This window comes from Galeopterus variegatus, unplaced genomic scaffold (genome assembly GCF_000696425.1).
Source record: "Galeopterus variegatus unplaced genomic scaffold, G_variegatus-3.0.2 Scaffold1368, whole genome shotgun sequence".
Taxonomy (NCBI): domain Eukaryota; kingdom Metazoa; phylum Chordata; class Mammalia; order Dermoptera; family Cynocephalidae; genus Galeopterus; species Galeopterus variegatus.
The window spans coordinates 314,110-337,574 of record NW_007727479.1 but is presented as its reverse complement, the minus strand read 5'-3'; the positions used below and the strand labels follow the sequence as shown (position 1 = coordinate 337,574).

Sequence of the window (23,465 nt, the reverse complement as noted above, 5' to 3'; positions counted from 1 at the left end):
AAATTAGGTACACTACCTTTCCCTCTTGCATGCCTTGGGGAATTGGAGTGATGGTATCATTCTCTGAAAAGGAAATCACCACCATTTTTAGTCCCTGATCTATTTCTGTTCCATTTCCTTCAACTTTTTAAAAAGTAAAATTGGTTAATAAATTGTCTTACCTGTCAAGCAAGTTCGTATTCTAGAAGAGAATAAAGTAAATGTAGAAGTAACTGCAATACAGTTTTGGGTAAATGTCATAAAAGAAAAATTCAAACAAAGACCTTTGGAAATTTAGAATGAGAGCACCACAAATTTGAGACCAATAAGGAAGATGACAGATGAGTCTCATTGAGAATGGAAGAAAAGGAGAGAGCTGAGACTGTCCAAGATCTGTGCCCAGATGTCTGGGATGATAATGGTGTTTTGGCAGTGATTGAATATAATAAGCTTTTCAATAGCAGAGGTTTTGTGTGTGTTTGTCTGCTGAGTTGTTTCCTTACCACCTAAAATAGTGCCGGGTACATAGTAAGTACTCGATAAATATTTGTTGCATAAATGAATAAGTGAAAGAGAAATTAGCAGGCAGTGATCACCAGTTTTGGTAGGAAAGATTTGATAGCGAGGTCTGGTTTAGGAGTTGTAAATGTGGAATCTAATCCTGACTTCGCCATTAGCTAGCTGTTGTCCAGTCCCACAGCTTCAGCTATCATTTCAGCTATCATATAGATGCCTCTCAAAACTAGCAGAGAAAGCAATAATATAGGAAACATGCTGGTCAAAAACATTAGGTGTGTGATGTCATATGTAAAATGGGGACTACCAGAGAAATTATTGATACTATTAATTTCACATGTAGCGCACTTGGTTCAACACTTGATCCATAGTAAGTAGTCAATGAAGGACACCACTCTCTGAACCCGAGTTACACATTGACTCCTGATCTATAGAGCCACCACACCTCTAATACGACACATTAAAGTCGTATTTGAGATACCTCATATAAAAGCTAAGTGGCATCTTAAAGATCATCCAGCCTAAGCCCTTTATTTAAACTGAGGCCAGAGTGAAAATGTGATTTGCATAAGTGTGACACAGTTAGCTAGAGGAAAAAAAGGTAGAGACCAAATCCAAAGGTAACAGTTGTATGTAAAGTGTGGGAGGAAAATAGAGACACTAATTAGTTGGGCTTTTGAGGGCTCAACTCTGAATGCTTCAGCTACCTTCAAGGGTAAATTTTATTTTCTGGAAGAAAATATTTGACTGCTGGATAGCTCTACCTACATTTCACATTGACATCTTTAGTTCAGCGTGTCCAAAACCAAATTGGAACCATTACATGTTAAAACTGAAAAGTATCTTTGAGTGCCTCCAGTTCAATCTCCCATTTTACAGATGAGGAAAACAGATTCTTCCCTGAGGTGGAGGGCTCACACTTCTCATATTCATTGATAGCTCTTTGAGCAAATGGTTGTTTCTTGGGCCACTTTCCCAAGGTTGCAGAGTTTTCCTTTAGGGTTCTTTTGGCTTAGAGTGAATCTCTGAAGTTCATCTTGGCTACAGACAGACCTTGATTTTGCTAAAAGCAATGGTTTTCATCATTAAAAAAACATTTTTTTTTTAAAACAGCTGGATTCTTAAGTTGAATCATATGGAGAAACCCAACATATAAAAAGAGACTAAAAAAGAGGAGCTGTGATGGTTAACAATAGAGATTTGGTGGTGATGGTGGTGGTGGTGGCAGGGGACAGATAGTTGGGGAGATCCAGAAAGGAAAAGCGTACGTTTTACCCTGATTGATTGACCCCCTAATTTTCAGAGGTGAGAAGCCTCTGAGGTGCCTCAAAGGTTAGGAAGCAGTTTGAAACTCACTGATTTGGAGGCCCATGGTGTACGACAGTGATAGATGGCAGGAATGATAAGACCTGTGGTGTTTCTACTCTACAAAGTCCCCAGTGACTTTAACACGTGCCCTGGAGTAATAATGATTTTCAGTTTTCTTGAGTCTAAGAACTAAGAATTAGGCCATCATTCCAACTAGGACTTTAGTAAACTCTCAGCTATCATTTAAAAATTCTCATCAATCACAATTTGTATTTACACAGATAAGCAGCTTTATGTGAATTAAAGTTGCTTTGAAATAGATAATTTTATTAATATAGACATAGCCCAAGAATTACTGTTACATGAGGAAGAGCTTAGCAATAGTTAGCTTGTTGGTCTTGTTTTGATGAATTTTTAAACACTTGGCATGTTTTTAATAATTTTATTGTATTATAATTTTGAATTTTAGTCAGCATCTGATTAAGCCTTGTGCTAAACACCATGAGGAAATAGGGGAAAATAGGACAAAGTCCATAGCCTCACATTTGAGTCACGCTGAGTAAAGAATGAAGAACGTGACATTTTAGAATGTTTCCTTTGTACTTCATTTCACCACCCGAGCTTTCATATTGTGCAGTTTTTAATTTTAATTTACTGACTTGTAAAACATGTTCATGACTGAAAAATCAGTAATTTAAGCTCGTATGCTTTCTTTTGAATTATTATTAGATTGCAAGACTGGAGAAAGATAAAGAAGAACTACATAACAAGCTATTTAGTGTTGATCCCACAAGAGACAGCAAACGAATGGAGCAACTTTCCCGAGAAAAAACCCATTTGTGTCAGAAACTAAAAGGCTTAGAGGCTGAGGTAGCAGAATTAAGAGCTGAAAAAGAGAATTCTGGTGCTCAGGTAGAAAATGTCCAAAGAATACAGGTACGGCAGTTGGCTGAGATGCAGGCTACAGTCAGATCCCTGGAGGTAAGGTTTTAATTGCTTTGTGGTAGAGTGTGGCAAACTTTTTAAAAGTGTAATTGACAGGCCTTTGATTTTTAGAGCATAAATGTATGCTCACCAATCTAATGCTGATACATTTGTGGAATCCCAAGAGTTTGTATTCTTTTTGTAAAGAAGAAAGCTATTGATTCATAAGCAATAGCTGTGCTACCACATTTACAGGGGATATGTATTCTTCAGGAGTCAAGTCACCTACCTGAAATGACTTAACTCTTATAATGCCAAAATATAGGATATGCAAAATCCAAAAAGAATTATTTGAGTTTCTGAAGACTAAAGTCATCTGAAACCAGAAAAAATAATTTCTTCTGAGATAGTAAATTTCTTACACTGAGATTTGAGATCTTAAAATTGTAAGTCCTGTTTGAACAAAAATAGCATATACCTTATGACAGCTTCTTGCCAGAATAATAAAATTCAAATTGGCTACTAATGCATACAGCCCTTTACTGAATTATTTCTCTGAGTTCATTATAGAAAGGTAAGTATTGGCAGAGTCAGGCTGGTACTCCTAGAGGTATTGCTTTATAAAAATTCCTGGTTTCCATTTTATTCAGGTATGCTTATTCCTCCTAGTTCTTCATGTCTAACTTGTAGCAAATATATCAGTTTAATTGTTTTAATTTATTTTGTGCAGTTCAGTGGATTGGAGGAAAATTGGTGAGCATCTAGTTTGTAGTTAAATTCCAATAACCAAATCCAAAATAGTGCTTTTTTTGTTTGTTTTTTCCCCCAGCCAGCAGTCTGGTACAGGAGTATATTGACATCTTTTAAAGAGTAGAAGTCACCTTTAATTTTCTGGATGAAGCTTCCATCGGTATTTTGCTGGTTTCTGAATTAAAGTTGTCAGTATCATTGGACCTTAGACATAAGACAGTTCAGAGTGAGAGTGTTTGTATTGCCATCTTTACATCCTTAATGTGTTTACACAGTGACAGAATAAGCAGGATGCTTGCAGTTGAAAATAGTATATGATGCCAGTGTGAAACTTTTCATTGAGGTCGTTTAGAGTGATTATTTTTAGGGCAAGTTGAATGATGACAAAAGATGGATGATTCATTTGTGACATTTTCAGAAGAGCCTATATTTAATTTTATCATTTGTCAGATGTAATGAAAATAAGCACATGACAGCAAGCGTTTCTTTCTTCAACTTTCTTGGCTATCATTGTTCCCAGAGGGTACCATTTTTTTATATTTGAAGAAAATATTTTTTTCCCAGATTATTTGTTGAATATACTCCTTATCGTGTTTAAGATATATAGGAAATGAGATGTTATAAAAATTGAAACTTATCTTTTAAATGCCAAAATATTTTCATTTAAATTATTTTGAGTAGAAATATTTTTAAAAAGCTTTTGATTTTCTTTCCCTAAGTACAGAGTACAATGAGTATTACTAACCAGAATTTTTTTTTTTTTTTTTGACAACTTACAGACTTTTTTAGGAATCTTAATTATGTGGTGAGGTGAAGAGCTTCTTTGCCCATACTTCAGAAAGCTTCAGATCAGCTTTGGATCTTGATCTTATCTCCCCCTCTCCCTTTTAAAAAAAGTCTCTTGATTTTAGATTTTTAATTTTCACTTTGTATTACTGTCAATGAGCCCTCTCTTTTACCTTCTAATATGCTTTTTCATATCTTCTGTGGACTGGAAATCCCCTAAAATGTTTGAATTATGTCAGCATTAAAAATAAGTAGGTATCAAATGAGTACCTTAGTTACTTTCTTTCATGAGAGAGGTAGGTGTATGAGCTTTATTTTGTTGGTGGCTGTTGATAATGTTGTTTGTTCAGATACCTCGTTGCATATTTCCTGGAGCAGATAGCTTTCATTTGAATTCTACCAATTACTTTGAGAAAACTCTTGTTACTTTGGTACATATTAATGTTGTTGAAATTTTGAATATTTTTTTGGATGATTATACACATTTTAAATAGTGCTTATTTTATTTTTATATAATTGTGAAAAATTATGATTGAATTAAAAAATATTTTATTTTGATGAAAGGCTGAAAGACAGTCAGCTAAACTACAGGCTGAACGCTTGGAAAAAGAACTACAATCAAGCAGTGAACAAAATACTTCTTTAATCAGTAAATTGCATAAAGCTGAACGAGAAATAAATACACTGACTGGTAAAGTAAGTTACCCTTTCACTTCATTCTTTAGAATGGTTGATACTATATAATGAGAAATAAATTTTGTTCTTAATGGTTTAGTTCTCTATGTTGAAATCTTATTTTATCCTATCATCTACCTTCCAAGAAATAAATGCATTGACTTACTGGTTAGTCATCTTAATACTTCTACTTTATTCTTTAGAATGCTTGATTCTGTACAATGACAAAGAAATTTTGTTTAAATAGTTAAGTTCTCCATATTGAAATCTTTTTTAATCCTACTTTTCTGCGTTCCTAATACATGTAGAATCTGACCAGTTCTTACCACCTCCACTGTGACCACTCTAGTCCAAGCCATGATCTCTGTAGGCTCAGTTTTTATGAAAGCTTCCTAACTTGTCTTTCTATTCTCTATCCATTCAGAGCTCTGTATACCTGGCTCCTGCAATCTTTCCATAGCCATTGCCATCCATTTTTCTTGCTGTTCACTTTGCTCACTGACCTTCTCATTCTTGTCTGAGCAAGCTCAGAGCCTCTGTGCTTGTGTACCTGGCACAGTCTTCCCTCACATATCTACATAGCTTGCTTCCTCACCCTCTTCAGATGTCACCTAATCAGAGAGACTGTCCTTGTCTTTACTGCAAAATAGCATCTTCCTCTGTTTTAGTCTCTATCTTCCTTACTTGCTTTATTTTTCTTCATAGCTCTTGATACCATCTGATATATTTATATTTATTTGTTTATTTTTTGTCTCACCTTTTTTTCCTACCACCTTCCTCTCAACCAACTGTAAGCTCTAAGTGAACAGGAACATTGTTTTCATCACTACCGTTTCTTCAGCTCCTAGAACAGTGTTGACACATAGTAGGTACTTAATAAATATTTCTTCAATGAATAAATTAATATTAGCAACATGATCTGCATTTATTTTATCTTTTAAAAATGTAATAATTTGAATATTCCCAAAACATCTTTTACATACAAAGTTTTTCTCAGAAACTTAAAGGTTTTTTTTCCCACCCCTGAAATACAGTATATATATGAAATCTAGTAACCAGAAGTAAGATAGCAATAATAAAAATATTTTATAGAATATCAGCTCTGGAGTCAGACTGGGTTCATATTCTCATTCTGCCCTGTACTAGCTGTGTGGCCTTGAAAAATTTACTTTCTCTCTGAACCTTTAGTGTCTTTCTCTATAAAAATGGGACTCATACCTGCCTTATAGACTTGTGACAAAATGAGATATTCTGCACAAAGCACTTAACTAAGGTCTAACAGGTAATCACTCAAATATTAGCTATTATTATTATTGTTATGGCTTGGGGCTCTCTAAGAACTCGGAAACAAGACTGGTTTCTGAGTCAATGAAATCATTGCATTTTTTATTAGGGCAGAGTTATATAAAATCACCTTAAAAACAAGGTGGCTCCCATACCAGAGGTCATTTACTATAGCCTGGTAGAAGTATATGAATTTATCTAAAAGAATAATGTGTTCATAGTAAATTCCTTGGCCAAGGAATTGCTTGAGAATAGAGGCAGTGTTTATGACAGAGGAGAGAAAGAGTTTTAGTCAGTAGAATTTAAGTGTTCTGGTCCCACTGAAAAGATCATTCTTATTCTGGAGATGAATAAACCAATCTGTTTTAATCCATAGCTATGAAACCATTCATTCATCTCAATCTGTTCGTTCTGATTCCATGATCACCAAGCAACCTTCTAACTGTTATTTGACTTCCATGTAATTTTCTCTACAGGGAGAGAATGCACTAAACCTTCAGATTTAGAGTATTCTGATTACGTTATAGTTTTTTTTCCTCATAATTAATAAACTAACATTCTGATTTTATAGATAACTCTTTATAATCTTTTAAAAATGTGAGTCTAACCTAGGGAGTCTTCTTTAAGTGTGGTAACAAAATTGGTTTGAAAAGCCTAAATAATTTTAGATGTTTTGGATTCCACTCTTGGGAGATAGTCTAATCAGTTTTTTCTATGGCACACACATACTCTTCTACATTTGCAGGTTATGTGTCTAGTGGCTTTTTAAATTTTTGTTTGGATTTCTATACTTTACAGTTTACAAAGTGGTTTTGTAGCCAGTATCTCATTTCATTCAATAGACATGGCTGACCTTAAAAAGAATAAGTGAAAATTAAGCAAATAAGATTTTTAATTTTTTTTTTTTTTCGTGTCCGGCAACGGATCGCAACCCTCAGTGTCGCGCCCGTACCGGACCGGGACCGGCAATGGGATCGCAACCCTCGGTGTTGCGCCCGCACCTCGCTCAGCCAGTGAGCGGGAACTGGTCTGTATGTGGGATCCGAACCCTCGGTGGGAGCGCCGCCGCGCTCCCAAGCGGCGCACTGTAGCAGTGCACCACCGGGCAGGCCCAAGATTTTTAATTATTAAAATAACTTAATTTCAAGTATAGTTTTCTAGCTTATAGGCTGAAATTGAGATATATTTAGAAATCAATAACTAGCATTTTGGAGCAGGTAATGAAGTACATTGGAAAAGTTCATGGGCTTTAAATCAAATGAATTTATCTGAATACTGACTCATTCACCTTACTCACCACCTGTGTGACTTCTGCTTTGCTTAATTTTTGAATGGGGATAATACCTCTTACAGAATTTTTGTGAAGATTAAAGATAGTATTCAACACAATAAATAGTAGTTGGTGAAATGGTAATGGCAATAATTATACACTAGTAATATCCTTAAATAAGAGAATAATGTAACATAAAGAATACAGAATTTTGAGCCATTGAGGAGTTCTGTTCCTCACTGTATCAATGATTGTGTGTGTGACCTTAGGTAAGATACTTAATATCATTGGGATCCTATTTCCAAATAGGTAAAATGAGGCATTGTTCTAGCTGATCCCTAAGAGCCCTTCCAGCCCGCTAAGATTGTGTAAGTCCTACCTGAAAATAAATTAATAATTTGATTGCTTCTTGATTAACTATAAATAGATTGTTTATACATTCAACAGATACATATTGAATGCCTACAATTACAGAGTATACAAAAAAATAGATATAAAACACAAAGAAGTCAATTCAGAGTACAGGGAGTTCTCTCATGATTTTCTTCCAGTTGCAGTATAAATTATTTTAAATTTTGTAGAATAATATTGAGTACCCAGTGTTTGCAACACATTGTTCTGGACCTGAGGAACTGGACTGGATTGCTGGAGTAAGTGGAACCATAGATAAAGCAACATCTGTGTAGGACACTGAATATACTTGGCTTCTGCTGGAATTTCTACCTCTCTTGGAGGTCACCAAGTACTTTTCCTACATCACATTTTACTTGAGCACCCTAGCTCACCTGCGTGCTGACCCTGATTTCTCTTCTTTTTTCTGTCCTTCTATATTGCTCTTTCCTTTCAGAGTTAGAGCACAGATTATTTTTCCTACTCTGCTGAAAGAAGAATAATTTTGTATAGTATTATTTATTTCTCTGTGCTTGTTTATTAACACTCGTTGCTGAGAGTTGCCTGTTTTTTTAAAGGCATACTTGCATTATTTTACATATAAATGGATTAATAAAAACTGTTCTTCAACTTTAGACAAACCAAGTTTTATTGGAAATCTTGTATGTAAAAAGATTCCATTGGAAGGATAAATTTTAAATTAAATAAATATACCATCACAGTTTTCTTTTGCAGCTTGAAATTTTCAATCAACATTTTGCAATCCTAGCAAATGGTTGTTTGCAATGCAAAGGAACACCTGGGGTATCTAAGTTATTCAAATTTGTAAATGTTAGGTTTTAGAACAAAGTTATGGCAGTATGACTGTCAATGTCTTAGATTAAAGTGTATTACCAAAGATGGTCTGAAATAATGACTTTAAAGATATTTCTCGGGGCCGGCCCGTGGCTCACTCGGTAGAGTGCGGTGCTGAAAAAGATATTTCACATTCAGTGAGGTAAATTATTCTCTTTACTTCATAAGATTTTTTTAAACCTGCAGAACATTTTATTTACTTATTTATTTTTATAGCTAACACATCCATTTATTTCCCAAGTATAACATCATTTGTACGATTATGGCATTTCTTGTTTTATAAGCAAAACAGCAAGATTGTAAAAGATGATATGAAAGGTATGCCTAAGTGGTTGCCACCATGATGAATCCTACCTCCGTGCAACCAAGATCAGAGTTTCTCAACATTATTTTTCCCTCATCTTCAAACTATCAGGAATGCAGTCTTCCAAAACGCAGTGTCCATCTCTCTGATCTCAACATCTCCAAGTCATTTTCTTCCTTTTCTTTTTTTTTTAATGAATGCTTTATTTTAAAGTTCAACATTATCCAATTTAATTGTTTTTAACCTCATGAGGTTTTTGATCTTTAGAACTCCAATAAAAGTTAGTTTTGGGGAAGCCATCCAGCAGAGTTATCCTTATTAGCTAAATTAATGAGGTCATATCATCTCAGAAGTTTGAAAAAGGTCAGAATTTGAGTACCATCTCTTTGAAATCTGCATCCAGAACTTTTTAGGTAATATAATTTTTTTCAACTACATTTCTGTTTCTTGCCTATATATATTCTTTCTTGTGTGTCTTTACATTATAATTTCATGGGTATGTGTACTTTAACAGATTGTGAACCCCTGTAAAATGCCTCATATTGCTGTTTTTGACACTTATTAAAGTTTTGTTAGTAGTCATCTCTGAGTTGTTTCTTCTGTTGTGTCAAAAGCATAAAGCAAATTTACAATGTAAAGGCCAGAATCTAAATGGAACACATTTTGTGAAAAACAGGGTTGGCTTGGTGCAGAGGAGCTTCAGAAGACCATGAATCTCTTGAAATTTTATGTAACATTTTAAAATTGTACATTTTATTTAGGAGAATGTTCCTAGTTTTCCTAGGGTTTTGGGGTCTGATTGCAAAGATGATTAAGAACGAAGGATCCAGAAGCAGAAAGAAACTTTGTTATGGCTATTTGGGATTTGGTTCAGATTACTCATAGAAAAGTGCTACTAATTGTCATAACTGGGTAATAAATTTTGATATTTGTCTTTTATTTTTAATAAAGAACATAATTCCTTTTAGTATATTTTTAGGAAAACAATTACAATTAATATAATGTATTTATTATTTTAGAATTATAGAAATAATGGCACTAAAGAAAAACTTAAGATTCATAAATGAGTAAATTTGAATGCAGACAGGACAAGTAAGATGCTCTAATTTTCCACCTCATTTAAAGCAACTACAGTGTAGTTTGTTAATGAACTGCTGTGTCATTCCTAACCTTTTAAAATTAGTATATAATAGCAGGTTATAATTACATTTGTCATAGTGTTTGGGTTTTCATTGTAGTTGTATTCTTAAAATTTTTAAAGCATTTATAATTCAAATCCTGTCTGTCCATGAAATTACAATGTAGTAAAATCCAATCTACAGAAAGTTTAAGTATTAAAATAAATATTTCTTAAATGCTTTTATGCAGTCAAACATTTTATGAGACTTACTTTTATAAAAAAGAACTTCAGAAATGAGGTATAAAAATGCAAAATTGATGTCAACACAAATCAGCCATTTTATGTAGTGTTTTTTAAAAGTCTTCAAGTTAATTTGCAGGAATGTCTTATTGTAGTTAGCAGTACAAAGGCAGTACAATACTCGCTTTTCTGTTTGTTTCTTTTAAGAGAATTTTGCATGAATCCATTTCTTGCAACATTTTCAGGACCTTTCCTAGATGGAGTCTTCCAGTAAGACATTTCTGTTTCTCGTCCTTGCTCTTTTTGACTCTAGGACTTCTTCGTGATTTGTGTCTAAATCCCAACTCCAATTTTTGTAGGGTTTTATTTTAAATTATCTTTTACCCTCCTATTCCCACCATCTCACTTTTTATGTACTTAACTTGTATATATTTGTAGTTTACTACTCTGATTTTGTAGTTTTATACATTAGTATAATATGTCAGAATACAGGTTTATCTAACCTTTATATCTGTATTGATTAAATCTTTATTATACTACTGTACCTAATTTTAGAAGCACCTTACCAAAGGGAAGGATTATAGAAAATGTTAGAGAGTAGTGCAGATGATCAGAGAGACAAACAGTGCCCAGCATATAATAGGTGTTAAAAAAAATGTTTGTTGGATGAATGAAGGAATGCTACTTATGAACTAGAATTATCCAGCTTTCAAAAGGGATATCTCAGCAAAGTTGAAAAGTGGTATGTGGTGGGTTAATTATTTGAAAAGTATTGACACTTATTCACATGTACTTGGGGCTTTAAAAGAATCAGGTGTTGGCAATAAAGGATTAAATTAGATTTATACAATTTATACTTGTTCCTCTATACTTTCCCCACATCACATGTATGTACACACACTGTATATATACACATTTATTATTAGTCACCAGATTCAATTGATTCTTCCTTCTTGCACCCTTTATTCCTTGCCTCTTAATTTTTGTTTTTACTTTCAGTTTCTTAATCCAACACATTTGTCATTAGAGTTAACTTTCTGAAACAAAGTTAATTGTGCCACCTCAGTAGCTAATAGGATAAACAATCCTTTGTACGGCATATGAAGTTTATTCCCTGCTACTTCTCCATAGATTTCATACCTCCCTCTGGTCTACCTGTAATACATAGCTCTTTCTTTTAAGAGCAGATCATGTGATGTTACAACTATAAACCATTTTATATGCTATTCCTTCTCCCCAGAAAGACTTCTTTGTCCCCAACACTTTTTTAAGAGGAAGATTTAATTTTTTTCCTGAAGACTTTTTAATCATTGGCTATTGGATTTTAGGGACTTGCAGTTTAATCTTCTAAGGCAAGATTAAGGCAGAAGACCCCACCCAGATACTTGTAAAGAAAAGCCTTAGTTCCATTTGGAAAAGACAATGTTTCCTTGGTGTCTCCTTGTGCCAAGTACTGTTCCAGGCACTGAAGCACCTTCCTTCCTGGAAAATACTTACACTCTATACTCTGCTATCAAAGCATTTTCTTATTTCCACTTATGTTTTTGGGTAAGTACTAAGTGGCAAGAAAATGACCAATAGTAATTTCAATTTCTTATTATCAACAGGTAAACGAACTTAAACATTCGAACAAACTAGAAATAACAGACATCAAACTGGAGACAGCAAGAGCTAAGAGTGAGCTAGAAAGAGAAAGGAATAAGATTCAGAGTGAACTCGATGGTAATATATAATTTCCCATGCTTTTTACAATTATTTTCAGGTGTAAACTGGAATTATTAAAATAGATTAACCTGAATTTTTATTTTCAGATTTTCATCTTACATTGAATTTTAATTTTAGAGTACATATGTTTTTGTTTATATGTTGAGTGTTTTGTTCATTCTGTGATCTTTTTGTTTTTTTAAATCAAGTTTATGTTTATGTCATAGTTTTTTTTAAATGCATAAATTAAGTAAAACTTGGAAAATGGGATTCTATACTGGGTTTATTCCATACTGGGATTATAATTTTAAGTCTATTTAGATCAAGTAGTTATTAGTCCTAGGACATTTTAAGTCCAAAGAATGTAAAGAAGATAGGTGGGTTTTAGGGTTTTTCTTTTTTTTCATTGTAGGCCCAGGCCAGTTATTGGAGCCTAATGCAATGTAGCATTATTTTTAAGCCCCAGTTTAGACTTAGAATGTCCATTTCATCAAGATTTCTCAGAATTTATATTGTTTGTACCTTTCTTAAGTACTTAAACAAGGTGCCCTTGGTCTGTAACTGTCCTTGGGTTGGGCTGAAGTTGAACTGGCCTCTGTAGTTTCAAACAGAGCTTGTGATGAATGATTGTTTTCATTATTAATTACTACTTCATGGATTTCCACAGATTAGGGAGTACATTTTCTTAGGAACTTAAAGAGTTTGGGATCTAGTGCTGCAGTCTGTTTTACTTTGAGTTAGATATGAATTTACTTTATTTATTCCATCTGCAAAATACTTGCCATTTTATCACAAGGAAGATTTATGAATTCATTGGACAAACTTGAAAGTTTCCATGTTATTTATATTTCTGCTAGAAATCGAGCAGTTCTGCTAGAATCATAGGTTTTGAAGGGTTCTGTGATTTTATTCACTCTGCTACCAGCCAGCTTTGTTATGATGCTGTCTTTGGGGCTTAGGTCTCAGAACCCCGTTAGAGGGTGAAGTAAGTAAACTTTGGATATCATCCAGGTTGACCTCCCACGCTCTCAAGATGAATAATTGTATATAACCTTTTATTAAAGTTTTTGTGTATGTGCTAAAATAAAGCAATGACAGAAAAATTAACTCTGAGTTTTAGTCTGTTTCATTCTTTCTTGAAGAAAGTTTATCAGTGATGTAAGGATCTTTGAGAATACATATCCAGAGATGCTTTTATGTTCTTTTAATTGTCTTACCAGCTTATGAATGCTGGCTGTTAATTGTGCTTTTTTATCTTAATGACATTGAATATAGTACATTTTTCTCCTTAAAAAAATACTAGGATTACAGTCGGACAATGAAATTCTCAAAGCAGCTGTTGAACACCACAAAGTGCTCTTAGTAGAAAAGGATCGTGAGTTAATACGTAAAGTACAAGCTGCCAAGGAAGAAGGTTATCAAAAACTTGTGGTATTACAAGATGAAAAGTAAGCACTTAATCACCTTAGCTTGAGTTAAATCTCCTTGCAAATGAAAACATTTTGCTGTCATATCATCTTTATTGTAGTTCTATTAACATACTTATTATGTGTTGTTTTAGGCTAGTACTTGAGAACAAATTAGCAGATTTAGAGAAAATGAAAGTGGAACATGATATCTGGAGGCAATCTGAAAAGGATCAGTGTGAAGAGAAATTGCGGGCTTCACAGATGGCAGAAGAGTCGGCCAGAAGGGAACTTCAGAGTATTAGGTGTGCATATATATTTAAAATTTTTTTCATTTTGAAATAATTTCAGAGTTAACAAAATTATGTAAAAGTAGTACAAAGTATTCTCATATACTTTTCACCCTGATTTCCCAAATATTAACATCTTATATAACCATTTTACAATAATCAAGACTAAGAAATTAATGATATAATCAGGAAATCAAATAAACATTGCTATTATCAAACCTATGGATGTTATTCAAATTTTACCAATTATCCCCCTTCATGTCCTTTTTTCTGGTCCAATATATCCAATCCAGAATTAATTTCCTTTTATTTAATTCCTTGATTTAATTTCCTTTAATCTGGAACATATTAGCACTTTTGAAGAGTGCTAGGTAGTTATTTTGTAGAATATCCCTCAATTTGGGTTTGCCTTACATTCTTCATGATTAAATTCAGATTATGCATTTTTAGCAAAACTAACACCAAGGTCTTGAGTCTTCAGTGCATCACATCAGAAGATTCATGATTTGTTCCTTTAACTGGTGATGTTAACCTTGATCACTTGATTAAGATGGTGTCTGCTAAATTTTTTCACTATAAAATTACTGTTTTTTCCTTTTGTGATATGTATCTTATATAATACTTTGAGACTGTAAATATTCTCATCATACTTTGTCATTATATATTCCACTGATTTTAGTATCCATTGATAATTCTCACTAGAAAGATATTACTCTAGTATTTGCCAAATGGTGATTTTTCCATTTCCATCATCCCTTCTACATTTATTAATTGGATTTCTTCTGAAAGGAAAAGATTTCCCTGATATATAAATATATATCAGTATATATTTACAGATTCTTATCATCTTCTATGGTAATATTTTATTATAATTTATTTTGTTGCTCAAAGTGTCTCAGATTTGGCCACTGGGAGCTCTTTCAAGTTGAATCCTATGTCCTTTTGACATAATCCTGTCTTTTTTGAGGCTCTTTTTATTTTCTGGCATCACAGGATGTTCTTGGCTTCTCTTTTATTTTCCCTGCCCTAGCCCTGGAATTAGCCATTTCTCTAATGTACTTTGGTTCTCTTTTATTGGAGAATGGTGTTTTGAAACCAAAATCTCAGCTCTAGGTGTGCTTATTGGTACTGTGGGGTTGTTGCTTCTAGACCCTCTTGTGAACTGAGCTAGGAATACATTTGTGTATACACAAGTACACACATATATATCTGTTTGTTTATTTTTCTATGTGTATATATATATGTTAATAATCTTGAGTTTACATTGATATGTCCATGTAGTTCATTTTAGCCTTCTCTCTTTTCATATTTGTAATTCCTTTGACAGTAAGAAACCTGGCTCTCATTATCCATAATATATTTACTTATTTCCTCAGATGTAAAATATGCATGAAATAGTTTGGAATGGCTCACACGCAACTCTATGAAAAACAAACATATTAACTAGTGTGTAATATTTATGTACGGTTCTTTTTGCCTTAGAGTGTATAGTCAAATACTGTTTTCCAAAGTTACTTAGGGTTTTTCTCACCAAATCCTCTTTCACTGTGGTTATGTTATTCACTTATAAAACAGGTTCATTTGTTTCTATTTTATTTCATTTTGGGTCCCCGCCTCATCCTTGTTTATTTAATTAATATATATACTTGACTATGTGAAACATCAACATGGTTCTGAATAACAGAATTTATATACTTGACTATGTGAAACATCAACATGGTTCTGAATAACAGAACTATACAAATAAATACACTCAAAAAAACTGCCACTTTCCACATTCATTCTATCCTGTTCCCATTCCCTCATCTTTTCTCATTTACCCTACCCCCTGTAATTAATCTCATTTGTTTCTGGTTTATCCTTCCTAGGATTTTTGTTTTTGTTTTGTTTTCACAAATTTCAGATGCATGCATATTTTATTTTCCCTTTTTTTATATCAGTATATCCTGGAAATTGCTCCATGTTAGTTTATATAGATTATCCTCATTCTTTTTTACAACTGCATACCACTCTATTATTTGTATATACCAGTGTTTATTCACTCTCCTGTGTTTGAGTATTTAGTTTCCAATATTTTGTGGTTAGAACCAATGCTGCAATTAATAATCTTGTACATGTATATATTTTCATATTGTTAGAGGTGTATCTTCAGGGTAAATTCCTGAATTAAATAGGCAGGCCAAAAGGTAAATTCATATGCAGTTTTGTTTGATATTGCTAAATTCCAATCCAAGAGAATTGTACCGCTTTCCATTTCAATGTAGTTTAATTTGCATTTGTCATATTATAAATGAGGTTGAACAACTTTTCATATGTTTAAGGGCCATTTTCATATCTTTTTTGTGTGTGAATAATCTGTTCATGTCCTTCCCTGTTATCTATTGGTTTCTTTGGTCTTTTCCCCTTGCATTTTAAGAGTTTTTTGTATATTAGGAATATGCTGCAATTATTTTCTCCCAGTGTATCAGCTGTCTTTTGATTTTGTTTATGGTATTTATTGCCATGCAAACATTTTTATTATATAATCAAATTTATTAATCTGTTATTGCTTCTGGATTTTAAGTCATAGGTAGTCTCTCCCTACACTGAGGTTAAAGAGGAATTCATTTTCGGGTTTGTATGGTTTCATATTTTTTACATTTAGATCTGTGATCTGTTTGGAATGTGTTTTATATTCTGTGAAGTGTAGATTTAATTTTATTTTTTTCTAAATGGATAACCAATTGTCCCACACCTTTATTAAAAGCCTGTCTTTGCCACAGTGATTCATGATGATGCTTTTATCACGTTTTAAACTTCCATATATATTTGGGTATATTTCTAGACTTTCAATTCTATTTCAATGGTCTGGTTGTCTATTCATGTACCACTATTATAATATTTTAATTACAGAGGCTTTATAGTATGTTTAATTTCTAGTTGAGTACTCTCCCCTTACAGTTTTTCTCTTTCAGTGTTTTCCTAGCTATTTTTGCATGTCTTTTTTTCCATATGAACTTGAATATCAAAGTCTATCTCCAGAAAAAAGTTTGTTGGTATTGGGATTGCATTTAATTTTTTTCCAATTTTTTTATTGTGGAAAAATACAAATAACATAAAATTTACCATCTTAATCACTTTTAGTGTACAGTTTAGTGGTATTGAATACATTCATAATGTGCATACATCACCTCCATCTATCTCCAGAGGTCTTTTCATTTGATAAAACTGAAACTATATACCCATTAAACAATGACTCCCCCTTTTCCTATTCTCCCAACCTGCCTATCACCATTCTATTTTCTGTCTTTATGATTTTTGACTACTCGAAATATCTTAGATAAGTGGAATCATATAGTATTTGTCTTTTTGTGACTGGCTTATTTCACTTAGCATGATGTTCCTCACTGTTCATCCATGTGACATAATTTTCTTTCTTTTTTGGGATGAATAATAATATTCCATTGCATGTGGATACCATATACTTATGCATTTATCTATTTATAGACACGTGTGTAGCTTCTACTTTTTAACTATTGTGAATAATGCTGCTATGAACATGTATGTACAAACATCTTCAAGACCTGCTTCAGTTATTTCAGTTAGTTGATTACCAGAAGTGGAATTGCCAGATTAGATGGCAATTTAAAATTTTTTGATGAATTGCTTTACTGCTTTCTACAGTGGCTGTACCATTTTACATTCCCACCAACAGCATACGAGGGTTTCAATTTCTCCACATTCTCACCAATACTTCTTATTTTCTGTTTTTTTGATGGAAGCCATCCCATAAGGTGTGAGGTGATATCTCATTGTAGTTTTGATTTACATCTCCCTGATGATTAGTGATGTTGAGTATCTTTTCATGTGCTTGTTAGCCATTTGCTATCTTTGGAGAAACATCTATTCGGATCCTTCGCCCATTTTTGAATTTGGTTGTTTGGTTTTTTTGTTGTTGAATTTTAGGAGTTCTCTATATATTCTGGATGTTAAACCTGTATCAGATCTATGATTTACAAATATTTTCTCCCATTCTGTGGGTTGCCTTTTTACTCTGATAAGTGTCTTTTGATGCACAAAAACTTTTAATTTTCATGAAGTCCAATCTGTCTATTTTTTCTTTTGTTGCCTATGCCTTTGGTGTCATATCCAAAAAATCATTTCCAAATCCAATGTTATGAAGCTTTCCCCATGTTTTCTTCTAACAGTTTTGGAGTTTTAGGTCTTACATTTAGGTCTTTAATCCATTTTGAGTTAATTTTTGTATTTGGTATTATGTAAAGGTCCAAGTGCATTCTCTTACGTGTGGATATCCAATTTCCCTGCACCATTTGTTGAAAAGACTGCCTTTTCTCCATTGAATGGTCTTGACACTCCTGTAAAAATCATTTGACCATGTATGGGAGGGTTTATTCTGGACTCTCTGTTCTACTCCATTGGTCTATATGTCTCTCTGTATGTCAGTACCACACTGTTTTGATTATTATAGCTTTGTAATGAAGTTTGAAATCAGGAAATGTGATTCGTCCATCTTTGTTCTTGTTCAAGATGGTTTTGACTATTCATGTCCCTTTGAGATTTCATATGAATTTTAGGATGGGCTTTTCCACTTCTGCAAAAAATGTTACTGGGATTTGGACAGGAATTACATTGATTCTGTAAACCATTTTGAGTAATATTGACATCTCAACAATATTAAGTTTTTCAGTCCAATATCCCAACAAATGGGATATGTTTCCATTTATTTATGTATTCTTTAATTTCTTTTAGCAATATTTTTAAATTTTCAGGTTACAGGTCTTTTCACCTGTTTGGTTCAGTTAATTCCTAAGTATTTTATTCTTTTTGATGCTATTATATATGGAATTGTTTTTTAAGTTTTCTTTTACAGATTGTTTATTGTTGGTGTGTAGAAATGCAGCTGACTTTTGTTGACTTTGTAGCCACTTATTAGTTCTAATAGTTTTTTTCTTTTTGTAGAGTCTTTAGTGTTTCCTATGTATAAGATTATATCATCTGTGAACAGAGATAATTTTACTTTTTCCTTTCCAGTTGGATGTCTTTTTCTTTCCTAATTGCTGTGGTTAGAACTTCCAGTTCAGTGTCGAATAGAAGTGGCAAAAGTGGGCATATTCTTGCCTTATTCCTGATCTGAGAGGAAATGCTTTCAGTCTTTCACACTGTATGTGATGTTCCCTAGGGATTTTTAATATATGGCTTTATTATGTTGAGAGAGTTTCCCTCTATTCCTAGTTTTTTGAATGTTTTTATCATCAAAGGGTGTTGAAGATGCTTTTCCTACATCAACTGAGATGTCATGTGTTTTTTTTCCCCCTTTCATTCTGTTGATGTGATATATTACATTGATTTTTGTAACACATGGGCACCACCTTTCAGATCGTGGTGTTGGTTCTTCTCTAAATGTTTGATAGAATTCACCAGTGAAGGCACTGGCTGGTGGTTTACTTGGGAGAGTGTAGTGCTAATAATACCAAGGTCAAGGGTTTGGATCCCCTTACTGGCCAGCTGTGGGGAAAAAAAAAAGAGAGAATTCACCAGTGAAGCCCTCAGGTTCCAGGCTTCTCTTTGTCAGGAGATTGTTGATTACTGATTCAATCTCCTTGCTAGTTACAGGTCCATTCAGATTTTTTATTTCTTCATGGTTTAACCTTGCTAGGTTTTGTGTTACTAGGAGTTTATTTCATACAGGTTTTCCAATTTGTTGTTGTACAGTTGTTTATAATACTATTATAATCCTTTTTATTTCTGTGGAATCAGTAGTAATGTCCTCACTTTCAATTCTGATTTTAGTAATCTCTTTCCTTTTTCTTTTATTTGTCTATCTAGATAAAAGTTTGTCAATTTTGTTGATCTTTTCAAAGAAACAACCTTTGGTTTCATTGATTTTCTCTATTGTTATAGTATTCTTTATTTTGTTTATCTCTGCTCTCATCTTTATTCCTTCCTTCCTTCTGCTAGTTTTGGGTTTAGTTTGTTCGTCTTTTATTAGTTTCTTAAGTTGTAAAGTTAGGTTGCTGACTTGAAATCTTTCTTGTTTTTTAATGTAAACATCATAGCTATAAATTGTCCCCTTAGCACTGATTTTGCTGTGTCCCATGACTTTTGGTATGTTGTGCTTTTGTTTTCATTTATCTCTATGTACTTTCTAATTTCCCGTATTTCTTTTTTGATCTATTGGTTGTTTAACAGTGTGTTTCATTTCCACAAATTTGTGAATATTCCAGTTCTCTTTCTGTTACTGATTTCTAACTTCATCCTATTTTAAAAAATCTATTGAGACTTAATTTGTGGCCTAACATATGGTCTTCTTGGAACATATCCCAGGTACATTTGAGAAGAATGTGTGTGCTGTTGTTGGGTAGAGGGTTCTGTTTATGTGTGTTAGATTTAGTTGGTTTATTGTGTAGTTTAAATCCTTCATTTCCTTACTTATCTTCTATCTGGTTGTTCTCTCCATTATTGAGAGTGATACTGAATCTGCAGCTGTTATTATTGAACTATTTATTTCTCCCTTTAATTTTGCCAGTTTTTGCTTCATATTTTTTAAACGTCTGTTACTAGGAACATAAATGTTCATATGAGTGATTGTTATTTTCTTGCCGTATGGAGCCTTTTATTATTATATAATGTCCTTTGTCTCTTGTAAGCTTTTTAAATATAAAGTCTATTTTGTCTGATATTAGTTTATCTATCCATGCTTTCTTTTGTTTACTGTTTGCATGGGATATCTTTTTCCATCTGTTCACTTTCAATTTATCTTGTCTTTGGATCTGAAGTCAGTGTCTTTTAGACAGCATATAGTTGAATCATGCTTTTTAAAAATCTAATCAGCCTATCTCTGCCTTTTGATTGGAAAAAAGTTTAATACATTTATATTTAAAGTAATTACTGACAAGGAGGGACTTCTGTCATTTATTTTTATTTATTTATTTATTTTTCCTTTTGGTCTTTTTTCGTGTCCGGCAACGGATCGCAACCCTCAGTGTCGCGCCTGTACCGGACCGGGACCGGCAACGGGATCGCAACCCTCGGTGTTGCTCCCACACCTCGCTCAGCCAGTGAGCGGGAACCGGTCTGTATGTGGGATCCGAACCCTCGGTGGGAGCGCCACCATGCTCCCAAGCGGCACACTGTAGCAGTGCGCCACCGGGCTGGCCCGACTTCTGTCATTTAGCTATTTGTTTTCCATATATCTTAAAGTTTTTTATCCCTCTTTTCCTTCATTATGTCTTTTATGTTTAGTTGGTTTTTTTTGTTTTTGTTTTTGTTTTTTGGCAGCTCTCTGGTTTGGGGATCCACACACTTGACCTTGGTGTTTTCAGCACCATACTCTAACCAAGTGAACTTATGAGCCAGCCTAGTTGTTATTGTTGTTGTTGTTTTTTAAATAGTGAAACTTTTTCTTTTTAGTGGCTGGCCAGTACGGGGATTAAACCCTGGACCTTGGTGTTATTAGCACCATGCTGTAACCAACTGAGCTAACTGGCCATCCTCTAACGGTGAAACATTAACATTTCTTTTGTATTTCCTTTTGTGTATATTTTATAGATAATTTCTTTGTGGCTACCACGGGGATTACAGTTAAAATCCTAAGGTTATAACACATTAATTTGAATTTATACCAGCTTAACTTCAATGACATACAATAACTCTGCTCCTTTTCAGTTCTGTCCCCACCCTTTACTGTTGCTGATGTCAACAGAGACAGGTTCACTGCATAGAGACTTTGCTAGAACAATGCTGAGCAGAAATGTGGGGTCAGAGTTGCAGCAGAAAAACCCCCAAAATGCCATTCCAAGTGAAGAGCAGGACTGCCATGGAGACCCCAGACTTGTAGAGCTATCAGAGTGCAACACCAGCCTGTGAGAGCTAAAGCATCACTTCACACCAGGAAAGCCATAGGAGCAGAGCTGCCAGAGGACTTGGGGACCCAACCCCCACACCAGTGTGCAGAGCACATCAAACATGGAGTCAAAGTACATGATTCACCAGCTGTGAGATTTAATGCCTGCCTGGCAGGGTTTTGGATTTGTTGAGGACCTGTTACCCCTTTCTTTTTGTCTATTTCTCCCTTTTTGAATGGGAATATATGCCTTATGCTTGTCCCACCATTGTATCTTGGCAGTAGATAACTTGTTTTGATTTCATAGATGGGACTTTTGAGCCTTGGACTTTTGAGTTGAAACAAGTTAAGACTTTGGGGTGGAATGAATGTATTTACCTATGCGAAGGACATGAACTCTGGGGGACAAGGTTGGAATGCTATGGGTTGACTGAATTGTGTCCTCCAACATCCATATATTAGAAGCTTAATTCCCACTGTAACTGTTGAGAGTGGGAAATCCTATTATGGTAATTAAAAGGTGGGGCCTTGAAGAGGTGATTAGATTGTAAGACCATGCTATAGTGAATGGATTATTAATGGTAGTCAGAAGTGTGGTCCTGAGGAATTTAAAAGGAGAACATGTGAGAGTCTCTCTCTCTCTCTCTTTCTCTGCATTGTCATTTTCTGCCATGTGAGACCCCTGCGTTGCTGTAAACCACCAAAAAAAGACCCTCACCAGATGCGTTTCCTGGACTTTAGACTTCCCAGCCTCTGAAACTGTAAGCAATACATTTTGTTTTCTTATTAAAAAAAAAAAATCTCTTGGAAGTCCTGGAAATCACTTCAGCCAGAGGAGGAGGGGGACTTGCAACAGTTGGGGAGGTGAAACAACAATAGTGGTTTGCCTTTTTGCACATTTGAGATCAGAGCACAGATCCCTAATATTTGGAGGACAGAGTGTTTTTTGCTCACCCTGGCTCCCAAGCTGTATGCAAGCTGTTCCTGGAATGTATGCAAAGCTATCTGCCATGAGGCTGGGGGTGTGAGATGGGTAGCTGCTACTGGGCTAAGAGCTGAAATTTACCTGAATTAACCACCATTTACAGTCCAAGTCTTTCTCTGGAATTTCAAGACTTCAATAGACTTCAGGTTTTCAAAATAGTTGTATCTGGCAGATTCTTCCATTGCAATTTTTGCCTAGGTGGGTAGACAGATTTCCTGGTGTTTCCTACTTCACCATCTTCCCCAAATCCTCTGCTTAAATTTTTAAACTGATTTAGGGAAAACTGACATCCTTCTGTTGTTGAATTGTTCTATCTAAGAAGAGAGGTATGTTTCCATTTATTGAAGTTTCCTTTTAGGTTTTTTTGAAAGAGTTTTAAAACTTTCCTCATGTAGTTGTGACGCTTTTCTTGTTGAATTCGTTTCTATGTATGTAATCTTTGCTGCTATCATAAATGTGGTTTTTTGGGCCGGCCCGGTGGCGCACTGCTACAGTGCGCCGCTTGAGAGCGCGGCGGCACTCCCGCCGAGGGTTCGGATCCCTCATACAGACCGGTTCCTGCTCACTGGCTGGGTGAGGTGCGGGTGCGATGCTGAGGGTTGCGATCCCGTTGCCAGTCCCGGTCCAGTACGGGCGCGACACTGAGGGTTGCGATCCGTTGCCAGACACGAAAAAAGACAAAAAGGAAAAAAATAATAATAATAATAAATGTGGTTTTTTTCCCTTTCATTTTGTCTTCTAGCTGGTTATTGTTTATGAAGACTATCAATTTTTATAGGTTAATTTTATATCCACCTAACTTACTTAATTCTTTTGTTGTTTGAGTTCATTTTATT

At 34.3% G+C, this 23,465-nt stretch overlaps 1 protein-coding gene and 1 non-coding gene across 3 annotated transcripts in view; one reads left to right on the top strand and one right to left on the bottom strand.

The window, feature by feature from the left end:
- The window catches only part of CEP83 (centrosomal protein 83kDa), a 121,844-nt gene that overhangs the window by 59,126 nt on the left and 39,253 nt on the right, over window positions 1-23,465 (top strand). For both annotated transcript variants that reach the window (XM_008576578.1, XM_008576577.1), the window contains 5 exons: window positions 2,533-2,784; window positions 4,828-4,959; window positions 12,009-12,123; window positions 13,409-13,553; window positions 13,667-13,816. In XM_008576578.1, coding sequence (XP_008574800.1) covers window positions 2,533-2,784; window positions 4,828-4,959; window positions 12,009-12,123; window positions 13,409-13,553; window positions 13,667-13,816 — 794 coding nt within the window. The remainder of the gene's footprint in view (window positions 1-2,532; window positions 2,785-4,827; window positions 4,960-12,008; window positions 12,124-13,408; window positions 13,554-13,666; window positions 13,817-23,465) is intronic.
- On the bottom strand, window positions 21,216-21,289 carry TRNAI-AAU. The gene has a single exon. It is a non-coding gene; the product is annotated as a tRNA-Ile (tRNA).